The following is a 12,549-nucleotide window of genomic DNA, read 5'->3' as shown; positions in this document are numbered from 1 at the left end:
ATAACAAAGATTACTGGTCCAGTGGAAAAAAATTACTAGCCCAGTGGGAAACTGAAATACAGTTTGCTGTTATACCACTGCAAACTTCAGTTAAAGCACTATAGATTTTTGTTCAGTTTTTGCCATAACCGTTATCAATGCTGCCTGTGCAGCCCTTATTCTTCAACAGTCATGGTACCTGAGAACAAGGGAGGTTATATTTTGAATGTGCACCTCAACACATTCTTCTTTCTCATCCCCATCTTTGTACAGGAACAACATAAAATGATGCTACAGAGTGCTACTAAGGTACTAAGAAGCATGTGAAGAAGTGTATATCTTACCTTCCCCTGAGGCTGTTCTGGAATTTCTGTTTTCTTTGGTTTAGTTTTATTTCTTGCAGGTGGTTCTGGCTTCCCGTCTGAAGATTGATTTTCATCTCTGCCATGCCGTAGATTTTTTTCTGTAAGCACAGAATGCATAAAATTACATAGCTGGTGAGCTCTCTGTAAACAAAATACTTTTAAGAAAATGAATATTGATTTGGATGTTAATTTCTGTAGTACAGGACATGAGGCATACGTGAGCTACAGCTAAGCTGTTACGTACTTTAGTGATCCTTGGGCCTCAAGCCAGATGAATGTCATAAATCACACAATAGTACAGATATTTAGCATAATGCTACAATCAGATCATCTGATCTACTGAGGGACACAGCACATTGGCAAAGGTCAAACACAGATAGGATTTGAAAAAAGACAAAAGCAATAATGCAATTGCACTTTACTTGCAATGTATCATCTAAATTCAATGGAAAGTGAAAGAGCTATAATGTTTAATGTCTCTTCCATACCCCAGTCAGCAACCTGTACTACTCTGCTCTCTCAAATATGATTTTGGCCTTCACTGACCAGGCATTTATCACACTGGTCAGGAAAATCCACACTTGAACAATGACACAAAGAAATTCAGAGCCATACATGGTTCTCGTAATAAAGCAAATCTGAACATTACATTACCAAAGAGTACACAATAAAACACAATTGTTACTCCAAAAATAGGTGAAACCCATTTGCACTTTTTCACATACCATCCTGAAAGCCACGGCTAAAGGCAATGGTATATTTCTTGACTTCTGAAAAGATTATGACTAAATACCACCCTACCACCTTAAACATTTGACTGAATGAGGATTGTTTATAAGGTAGAATGCAGTAATTAAGTCTGTTGGGATCTTTGATGATCATGTTGTGTAGTATATTAATGATCTAGCAGTCCTTTTTGCAGATTTTGCAATTGTATGTAATAAGGTACGATCTGGAAGTGCTGCATAGATATTCAACCAGACTTTGTTAAGGTTTGAAAGAGATGTAAAGATGGGCAACTTACTTTAAATGTTCAGAAATATAAAATGGTGCTTTTTACAAAATGAAAAAAAAGTAATATCCTTGATTACAATAACAATTAGTCAGTACTGGAATCAGTTAACTCATGCAAATACCTGGGTATACCAACCTGTGGGGATACAAAATGGAACAATCAAGGAAATTCATGGACAGACCAATACATAAAATAAGAGAAAAGCAATCACTCACACACAGAAAGAAGACTGATACATGGAGCACACAGAAACATAACAGCAAAAAGCATTCACACTAGCTTTTGAGCTCTTGCTCTTTTCTAGCAAAAGCACACATTCACACACAACCAAATAGATACCAAAAACATGCACTCCTGTGGCCAAAGTGAGACTTATTATTGATACACGATTATTGAAAGCTGTTGTCTGAGCTGACAGAGGGGGGGAGGGGGTACAGGAGAATGCAAAAGTTGGGGGGGGGGGGGGAGATAGTGGGAAACAGGCAGGACTTTTGACAAATGACTCAGCTGCTGCACAACAAGATGAAAGGAGTAAAGAGGGTACAGGAAAAAGTGATATAAGAAGAGGGAAATGTCTGTATGGTAGTGGTGGTGCGGAGTAGGGGGGGGGGGGGGGGGTTGGGCAAGAGAGCAAGAGTGTGTTGTGGGAGAAGACAGTGCATGGAGAGGAAGACAAAGGTAAAGTGGGAACAGGTTAGTGGGAGTTTAGGCCAGGGAGATTGCGAGAACTTGGGATATGGTGCCAAACATCTGTGTGACCCATCCTAGAATATTGCTCAAGTGTGTAGGATCCCTAACAAATGTGATTGACAGGGAATATCGAACATATACAAAGAAGGTCAGTGTGAATGGTCACAGGCTTGTTTAGCATCAGATGGTGGAAAAACTGAACTAGCGGATGCTTACAGGTAGATACACAAGTAGCTCTGAACTACGCAGATCAGAATTGTCTCAACAGAATATCCTGAGTTCTCGCAATCCCGTTGGCCTAAACGTCTTCTAATCTGCTCCCTCTGCTGCACTTTACCTTTTTCCTCCTCTTTTCTGTCCACACTGCTCCTTCCTTATGCAGGTTGTGCACTTTCTTCTCCCAGGACTCTTCTCCCCCCCCCCCCCCCCCCCTCCCTTCCAAAATGGGAAATCTCCCCCTCTCTCTCTTTCCCTCCATCTCCCCTTTTCCTTTTCTACCCCTCCCCACCCTCTCTCCACTTTCTTTATCCCTCTTAACCTCCACCTTCCTCTCCTTTTTTTTTCACTTCTCCCGTTCCCCTCCTCTCCCTCTTCCTGTACCTCTTCTTGCTCTACCCTCTGTACTCCTTTCATCTTGTTGTGCAGCTGCAAAGTTATCTATCCAAAGACCTGCCTCTATCCTGCTACCCTATCTCTGCATCATTACCTAACCCTCCCCACCTCCATCACCTCAGACAACAGCTTTCAAAACCTAAGTATCAATGATAAGTCTCACTGTGGCCACAGGAGTGCATGTTTGGATATCTGTGCAGTTGTTTGTGTGAGTGACTGTGCATTTGGTAGAAAAAGAGCATGGGCTCGAAAGCTAGCGTGAAGTCTGTTTCCTGTTATGTGTCTCTGTGCTCCACACATTGGTCCTCTGCAGGTGAGTGATTGTCTTTCCCACATTTTCCGTAACTGGAGCAGTGTTATTGGATCAGATGTAGGTGAAGTCAGTGGCAGACTTCAAATCACTGACAGGACACTAGGGAAATGCAATCAGTCTACAAAAGAGATTGCATACAAAACTTTTTTGTGACCCATACTAGAAAATTGATCAAGTGTGTGGGATCCATACCAAATAAGATTAATCAGGGGATATTGAACATTTACAAAAAGGGTCAGTCTGAATGGTCACAGGTTTGTCTGGTCCATGGAACAACATCAAGGAAATGCTGAAAAAACTGAACTCTCAGATACTTGTAGGTAGACACAAATTATCATGAAAGCCCACTTAACAATAGTTCAAGAACCAGCTTTCAAGAATCTAGGAATATACTACAAAACCCTAGGTATTACTCCCATAGGCATCAGGAAGACAAGATTAGCCAAGTTACTGCACACACAGAGGTGTTCAACCAACCATTCTTGTTGTGTTTCACACATGAATGGAACAAGAAAAATCCTAATAATTTATATAATGGTAAGTACTCTCTGCCATGCACTTCACAGTGGTTTGCAGACTGTGGATGTAGATGCACAAAACTTGTTATCTACACAACAGCTTGCTAGGTATTTGTTGAAAAAGGTCCACAGACATTCATATTACTGGCAACTTAAAACTGGAGTCAGAAAGTTTCAGCTGAGCAAAGCATCAAAAACTATCTTAGGCTTGCTTAAAGTCCACCAAGACAGCAGTTACCATTAGGATGTTCAGCAACCAGCAGGGGAAGTAACCATGGTCTCATTATTTGAATTCGGAAGTGCTTTTGTTCCTGGTACAGCTTATGAAACATACTACCCCTGCACTTGTGCCTTCCTCGTCAGTAAGTCAAGACATCTGATGATAGCAGCATGGTATATTACTAAAATATTACATGATTTCTATAGTTCCACCAAGCTGAACACTCAGAAAAGAGTAAGGAAAAATAAGAGTTATTACTTTTGAGGATGCTGTATAGTGAGAGCTGCAAACAGCACACAGATAACGATAGTGTATCTTAAACGAAGGCATCAAAAATTTACAAAACATTGTTTCTGAGTATAGAGTAAGATAGCTACAGACCATAGCAAAAACCATTCACCATTTCATCAACACACTTGTGCAGTATAAATATTATGATTAGCTGTATGCCTATGCATGTGTGGTCAAGTGGGTAAGTGTCGGACAGTAAATCTTGAGCTCTAGTATGCAATCTCAAATCTGTAATAGGATTTTTTCTGTCACTTATCACTTCTTCCACTTCTAGCAGTGAGAAGTGTAAAAGAAAAACACCAAGTTAAACAATGTTAGAGTCTGTGTTCATGTAGGTCCCCCTATAACAGGTTGGGGGTCAGAAAGTGCACATCATCCCCAACAGAGCCATGCCTAGTAAAGTGCTGTATCGGTGCAGTGTCCCAACCAACCTTAAGGTCAAGGACAGCTTTACCTTTCATGTTTAAAATTCAGTTGGGACCATGTCTGTATCTACACGATGGTAAAGGTTTCTGATTTGCATGAACACACACAGATTGTAAAGAATTTGTTTGAAATCTAGTTCCATTATGGAGTGTTTACTTCAGCACCCAAAAGGCTATCAAAACTGTTTATAATGAACTATATGAGACCATAAATACATTTATTCCTTTACTTAGTTTGTTGCAGTATGTTCCACAAATGAAGGGTTGTGGTACAGAATGTGTCACTGTGCTAGTCAAATTTAATTCTGATTTCTGTTCAAGAACAAAAGATTAGAGCTCTTGCCCCCTCTCTCTTTTCTTCAAGAGTGCATGCAATACTCTACTCCTTTCTCTCGAAAAATGAAGTGTAGTATCAAGGAGCTATAAAGACAAAACAATGTGTTTCACAATACTGGTTACAGTAATAAGAATTTCATAACTATACGATTCAATGTGAGTTTATGCACAGCAAAGAGTATGCAATTAGTATCCTAAAATCAAACATGTATAAGATACAGCTATTTTAAAAATGGAAGATGAATAAGATTTCCTTTTCTTCAAAGTTTGCAATAATTCTTATCTCAAAAGTCACTGGGCATAGTGCTTCAGTAAACTCACAGCATAATTTGGCATACAAAGCCTGAAAATAATAAACATGTATAATAACTTTTTCAAAAATGATAATTACAGTTAGTCTCCTCTCATTATAGTACACTTGTAAGTATGTTCTCTTGTGCCGTACACAATGGAAAAGTACATACAATGAATACAGACACTGAATTAAAAACCAAGCAGCTACACTGTTTGCCATTAAAATAGGCATGAAGTGTACAACATGTATGGATTAGCATTTCAGTGTAACCGCACAAAGCAAGTGCGATTAATGCGATCTACATTCTGTACATAAGGAAAGATCACACAGCAGAATTCTCACTGAGAAATCACATTTTAATGATGGGTGGTTGTGAGATCATGTTATGCCTCATGTTATGCCAGCATGTGTGAGAATTCAACAGTGGCAGGATGGTGTCCTATCAAAACTGCAGGTTATTGTTTCACAATAATGCTGCCTGCAGAGGTCAGGATCCCACAACTGTCATGCATATCAGCAAAAGATGAGATCGAGAGAGCCATACTGAGTGCTTTGCAGGACAATCTCTGGAGTGTCACAGACTATCATTACCTCACAAATAAAACTCTAGACCCAGTCTGAACAGGCCTCATATGGTCCAACACTTCTGGCCAACTGCTGTGCCGTACTCAGCCAATAGGTGTTGTTGGATGCATACATGGAGAGGCACATGATCAGCACACCATTCTCCTGGCCATTGTCAGTTTTCATGACCAGAGCTGCTACTTCTCAGTCAAGCGGCTCTTCAATTGGCCTCACAAGAGCTGAGTGCACCCCGTTTGCCAACAGTGCTTGGCAGGCCTGAACAGTCACCCATCTGAGTGCTCACCATGTCTGACAGTGCTTAACTTCAGTGATCTGATGGGAACTGGTGTTACAGCTGCGGCAAGACCATTTGCATTATCCCACAACTATTGTGGAAATAAGAATCAGTTGGTTCAGGAGAGCCATACTCAGTAGCATGCAAACTTCACAAAATCAGTGCCAAAGATGACATGCATATTCTTCACTCAGCCAAGCAGAATCATACTACCACATCATACACCTTGAGTCATGAAATGGGTTTATTTACAGCATGACAAGTATCCATGTGGACAGTGCGATGATGTCTGGAGTAACGTGGACTTTCAGCACGGCAGTCATCATTGTGGCTTTCTTTGAGGCAGCGGCAGGAGTGAGAGGCATGCTCACAGTATTGCACCCAGTGACAACACTGACCACAGAAGTGATGTTACTTCGTCTTTTCAGTTGAATCCTAGTTCTGCGTACAGCCTCACAATAGACATATCCATGTGTGGAGGCTGCACAGAGAAACTGCATCCATCATCATTATAACAGGCCTAGCACCTAGCATGATGGTAGAGAATGTGGTTGGCTAGGCAACATAATCACGTCTGATTTGCAAAGCCAGAAAATAAGAGTTACAGAATCTTGAGCTTATAATACCTTTGACTAAAATACAGTGCTGCTTTACTTTCTAATGCTTTCCTAAGTGGAAACAACTCCCCCCCTCTAGAGCACACCAGAATCTTAAGTGACCCCTGGGTAAGCCCTTGACTATATCTTTTATTGATCATGTACAATAATAAAAACAGATTAATAAACCTAACATTGCACACTGGAGAAAAAAGGGTTGCAGAAACCAAAAAAAAGAAAAAAACATTCAAATATGAGTGCATTCAACATGGTTTGTGTGGAAATTGTAGCCAGTCACTTTATAATGATTTTAATACTTTTATTTTCCCCATTCACCAGCTTTCAGGTTGATGCAGGCCCATCATCAGATGGTGGATATTTACAAGAACTTCATACACTGGCAGGAAAAATTGCTGTACCAAAAAATAATTAATTTAGAGTAATGAAATTTTGAGAATACATTTGCCTAGGTAACATATGTAAGTGAGTAACATTGTAAAATCACTAGTTAATGTAAGTGCAAGGTAAGCCATTGCAAATGTGAAATGCTGATACATTAATAACAGGCGTAACTGTCAGGATGTTGAATGCAAGCATGCAAACGTGCATGAATTGTGTTGTACAGGTGTCAGATGTCAGTTTGTGGGATTGGGTTATATGCCTGTTGCAATAGACAGGGGCAGTTAATGCTGGTTGTGGATGACAATGGAATTGCTGTCCAATGATATCCAGTGAGCTCAACTGGAGACAGATCTAGTGGTTAAGCAGGTCACTGCAACATGTTGACACTTGTAGAGCATGTTGGCTTACAACAGCAGTATGTGGGTGAGTGTTATCCAGCTGGAAAACACCTCCTGGAATGCTGTTAACGAATGGCAAAACAACAGGTCAAATCACCAGACTCTCATCAAATTTGTGGTCAGGGTGTGTGGAATAACCATGGGAGTGTTCCTGCTGTCACACCACAGACCATAACTCCAGGTGTGGGTCCAATGTGAATTAGCACACAGACAGGTTGGTTGAAGGTGCTCATCTGGCCACTTCCTAACCAACACATGGGCATCATGGCACTGCGACACAACCAGCTTTCATCAGAAAACACAACAGACCTCCACCCTGCCCTCCAATGAGCTTTTGCTTGACACCACTGAAGTCAAAAATGGTGGTGGTTTGGAGTCAGTAGAATGCAAGCTACAGAGCGTCAGGCTTGAGCTGTCCTTGACATACCCGATTTGTAACAGTTTGTTGTGTCACAGAGGTGGCAACTGCTGCTCAAATTGCTGTTGCAGATGCATACAAAGCGCCACAGCCATATGCCGAACATTATGGTCTTCCCTCTCAGTAGTGCCATGGGGCTGTCGGGAGCCCAGTCTTCTTGCAACCGTACATTCCCGTGACTACTGTTGCCAGCAATCAAGCAATCATGTACAGTGCCTACATACCTGCCAAGTCTTTCTGCAATACTGCAGAAGGAACATCCAGCTTCTCGTAGCCCTAAGAAGTGGAGTAGCACAGTGGTCCACCCACTGGATTCACATTTGCATTCGGGAGGACAATGGTTCAAAATTGCATCCGGCCATCCAAATTTAGGTTTTCCTGATTTCCCCAACTGCTTAAGGCAAATGTCAGGCTCATTCCTTCGAAAGGGTATGGCCGCTTTTCTTCTCCATCCTTCCCTAATCCGAGCTTGTCTCTAATGACCTCATTGTCGACGAGCTGTTAAAGACTAATCTCTTCCCTCCTTCCTCTCGTAGCCCTATTACACAATCTCATTCACATTCAGTGAGGTGATGATAGTGGCATCCTTGTCATGTTAAAGGCATTCTTGACTAACACCAACTCACCATGCCCAATCTCAAAGGTAACTAACGCTCACGACCATTGCAGTGTGTATTTAAAGCAAATCTGTTTGCATCCTCATAGTGGCACTACTAACGCCACTCTTACAGGTGTGAAATTTGAATGGACATCATCTTGTAGCTGTAGAGACCTGACTATGGAAGACAAATGGCGACTTGTAAGTAGCCATAAAAAAATTTCTAGTCCTGACATCATTAAAAAGTAGTGTAATATCAACATCTAAATTATTTTCTTGAAAGAAAAACACCAGACTATGCTACACTTTTTTTCCTTTCCCTGAGAGCTCAGAGGGTCCATGGCTCCCCTTGCCCCTGGGCAAGATAGCACTACTTGAATTTAATCATTTCCGCAAATGGCAGTTTGTGTTTGGAGTTGGTTGTCTACTGTGCACGAACTGGCTTTCCTGTGGAGTGTCAACATGAACTCTGTTCAATATGTAATAAGCATTAACAGAAAAGAAAATTATGAGGAAAAGTTAGCCACAAAGAAATTAGCGCTTTCCAGACCAGATTCATTGTCTGAGAAAGTAACAACATTAAATAAATGTGACTACAAGTGAACGTTTAACAAAGTAGTGTATAACAAGCGTAAGTTGTTGTGTGCCTGCAATGTAAGAAATCGCGACTTTCAGCCCAGAAGTTAATTCATTAGTTAATACATGAATTAGGGATTTTGTACATTTGTGTGAAAAAATGAAAAATCACAAGAACTCCCACTTAGACAAAAATGCAAAACGGATAGTAGTGAAAGCTTAAACTGTATTTAGTTATATATAAAATAACAAAATTTCACAAAAACAATTCTTCCCTTTCTTCAGACAAGCCATGCATATTATTACTATTATTATTATTGTTCCCCTTTAGGAGAGCGATTGAACTTGAATTCATAATTTCATCTCTGGATGTTTTCCTTCTTTGCTTCCCAAAAGCTTATCATCCTCTCAGAATGCTCCTTCTTCCATTTACCAGGTTGGCGTGATGTTCATTCCTCAAACTTCACACTTGTGATTTTATTCCGGCACTCAGTGCAGTCTTCGAGATTTTTTTATGTTGATCTGCTGCAGATCCCTCTGGACTTCTTTCAGCCATTCTGTGCTGCATTTACTCTTTGTTATAATATTGAAAAGTTTCCTTGCTGTTCTGGAGTCTTCCATCCTGTAGATATGTGTATAAAATTTGGCTCGGTATTTTCTGATTTCATCTGTTACTGTGTTTGGTCTTTATATAGAGCTCGTTTTGCGGTCTCTTCATCCAAATGCCATTTTTGTTGATTGCCCCATAAATCTTCCTGAGAATTTTTTTTTCTTGCTTTTCTATTTCCCTAATTTTTGAACGACCATCAATCACCATTGTTTCAGCTGTTTAGATTTCTTCTGAAAGAATATTTGCATCTGTTGAAATGCACTTCTTGTTGTAATGCATCCATGTTAGCTTGTACGCCTTCTGGAGCTTGGTGATTCTTTGTTCATTGGTGATTTGATTTAATCCTGAGGACTGTATAGTTTCTCCGAGGTATTTAAAGTGGCAATTTTACCATGTTTTGTGATTAAAGGGGATTTATTTTCTGGCTGTCTTTCCATATATTTGGTTTTTTCATAACATATCTGTAGTCCGGTTTTTTGTGAAATTTCGTGTAGTTTTTCCACTGCATGAATTGCTTCCGTTCTGTTATTGGTGATAATTGCTATATCATCAGTGAAAGCAAGGCATTTTACCTTAACTCGGTTCTCTTTTTTTATATCAATTTGGATGCCCTTTATATAGGATTTACATTCCCTCACAATCTTTTCCAGAACAATATTGAAAAGCATTGGGGATAGTCCATTCCCCTGTCAGACTCCAGTTTTGATTTTGAAGGGTTCTGATATTTCACCCATGAATTTCACTTTGGATGTTGTTCCTGTATGTGTCTGTTCTGTGATTTTTTATGTCTTTCAGTCAATCCCAAACTCTTCCATGATTTTAAACAGGGTTTCACAGTCCATTGAATCATATGCTTTCCTGAAGTCGATGAATGTAATTACAGTGTTTCTGCATTTCCTCATTTGTAATATTGTCTTTAAGCACCAGATCTGTTCCACACATGATCATCCTTTTCTGAATCCGGCCTGGTATTCACAAATTAGTGGATCTGCTTAGGATTCTGTCCTGTTGATAAGTGCGCTGGAGAGGATTTTGTAAGCGACTGAGAGCAGGGAAATTCCTCTGTAATTGTTGATGTCTGTCTTGTTACCCTTTTTATGTAGCAGATGAATTAGAGCGCATTTCCAGCCCTCTGGTATTTGCTCCGTCATCCATATGTCTGATATTATATGATGTAGTTTCTGCATAAGTATAGGAGCATTTAGTTTCCAGAATTCAGCAATGATGATCCAATCTTCCCCTGCTGCTTTGTTATTTTTCAACTGTTTGACCATCTCCATAATTTCCTCAAGATCCAGGGCATGTGAGTCTGGGTATGTGAATACTGGAGGAGGATGACAAGTTTTTCTTGGGGTAGTTCGCAGTTGAGGACAGAACTTAAATATTGGGCTAAGATCTTGCAGTTTTTTTTTGTATTAGTTTCCAAAGAACCATCGGGTTTCTTGAAGCACAAGCTAGGCACTCGGTATCCCTGTAAGTTTTCTCTGAAAGTCTTATAGAAAAATCTTGTATTGTTTTTGATGAAATCTTGCTGGATTTCGCTAAGTCTATTGTTGTCATATCCCCATTTTTCTTTTCTAATTATTTTTGAGGTCTGTTTTTGGGTTTTAAGAAAGTTCTCCCAGTTTTCTTCAGTTTTGTGACTGCAAATTTTTTTCCATGCAGTTTATTCAGTTGTCGACTGCCTGACCGCAGGTTGCGTTCCACCTGTGATGTTTCCTGGTGCGAGGGGGTTGTCCTAATTTAATGGATTCCTCTGTTAGTTTCTTCCAGTCTGTTGACTTTCCCTGACTGATTTGCATGATGATTTTTCTTTGTTGAGTTTCAGATATTCTGGATCTGGTTTGGTACTTTTGGGTGGCCTTTTTAGCGTTCTGTTGGGTTGGAATTTTGTTTTTATTTGAAGGAGATGATGATCTGATTCAAAGACACCTTTGTGGGTTCTGATGTTTAGAATTTTTTTTGTTTTCCTTGGAAATTGCGACATAGTCAATTTGGTATTTACCCTGTCTAAGATTGGGTGATCTCTAAGTGGTTCATTTATGTGGAGGTTTTTGAAATTGGGTACTCATGACTTTAAGTCTGAAGTTTCTGCAGAAGTCGATTAGTTTTTCACCATTCTTGTTGGTACATTTGTGTTTGGTATGGGGGCCAGTGGTATCTCTGATTTTTTTTCCCTTGCCTAACAATGCATTAAAAATCACCTACTAAGATTTTCACGTGTTGCCTTGGTATTTTATTTGTTGTTTCTTCTAGTGTTTCCCAGAAATTGTCCACTGTTTCAGGATCAATTTTACTGTGGTGATTTGTAGGGACGTGATAAAAGTGTAGGCTTTATTAGCTGACTTTACTGAAAGCAGGGAGACTCTTTATTGGAAGATGTGAATTCAATAACTGAGTCGAGTACGGAAGTATGAACAGTGAATCCGGTTCCAAAAACTAGTAGTTTGCCTCTCACTTTTATGGAAAGTTTGCCCTTGTAGATCCCATAATTTTCTTTGTTAAAGTGTCCTTCATCCATGAATCTTGTCTCTTGCAGTGCAGTGATTTTCAGGTCAAATTTTCCCATTGTGTTGGTGAGTTGTTTTAATTTGCCTGTTTTATTGAGGCTGTTCATATTAATTGTGCCAATTAAGTTTTTATGTTTCATTTTGAGAGTGTGAGAACGGCAGAACGGAGCAATGAAGAAAGTATAAACTTTCCATTTCTTTTGGAAATTTCATTTTGAAGTGATCTTTTTATATTCATTAATAATTTTCTGGGGGTTTTTGAATAATGGAAATATGAAAACATTTTAATTTATCTTACTGATATTTGTGTCTGTTGCTACGAAGGGTGTAATTTCAATTTTTATTGTTTCTTATTTATGTTAATGTACACAGTCAATTGCAGATGGCCAATATACTTTATTTTTGGCTATCCAGTTCATTAATTTGATTTCATCCTTAAGATATTTTTGTGCCTCCAGTTTATACTTTGCTACATTCACCATGCTTCTGTATGCTGCAAATCAATATGTTGTGGGATGGAAAG

At 39.6% G+C, this 12,549-nt stretch overlaps 1 protein-coding gene across 3 annotated transcripts in view; it reads right to left on the bottom strand.

The window, feature by feature from the left end:
• LOC124616764 overlaps positions 1-12,549 on the bottom strand; it is a 443,813-nt gene that overhangs the window by 79,065 nt on the left and 352,199 nt on the right. For all 3 annotated transcript variants that reach the window (XM_047145148.1, XM_047145147.1, XM_047145149.1), the window contains one exon: positions 324-442. In XM_047145148.1, the coding sequence (XP_047001104.1) occupies positions 324-442 (119 nt within the window). The remainder of the gene's footprint in view (positions 1-323; positions 443-12,549) is intronic.

The sequence above is a fragment of the Schistocerca americana genome, chromosome 5 (genome assembly GCF_021461395.2).
Source record: "Schistocerca americana isolate TAMUIC-IGC-003095 chromosome 5, iqSchAmer2.1, whole genome shotgun sequence".
Lineage (NCBI taxonomy): Eukaryota > Metazoa > Arthropoda > Insecta > Orthoptera > Acrididae > Schistocerca > Schistocerca americana.
The sequence above is the reverse complement of the archived record's forward strand: the minus strand, read 5'-3'. Positions and strand labels throughout refer to the sequence as shown.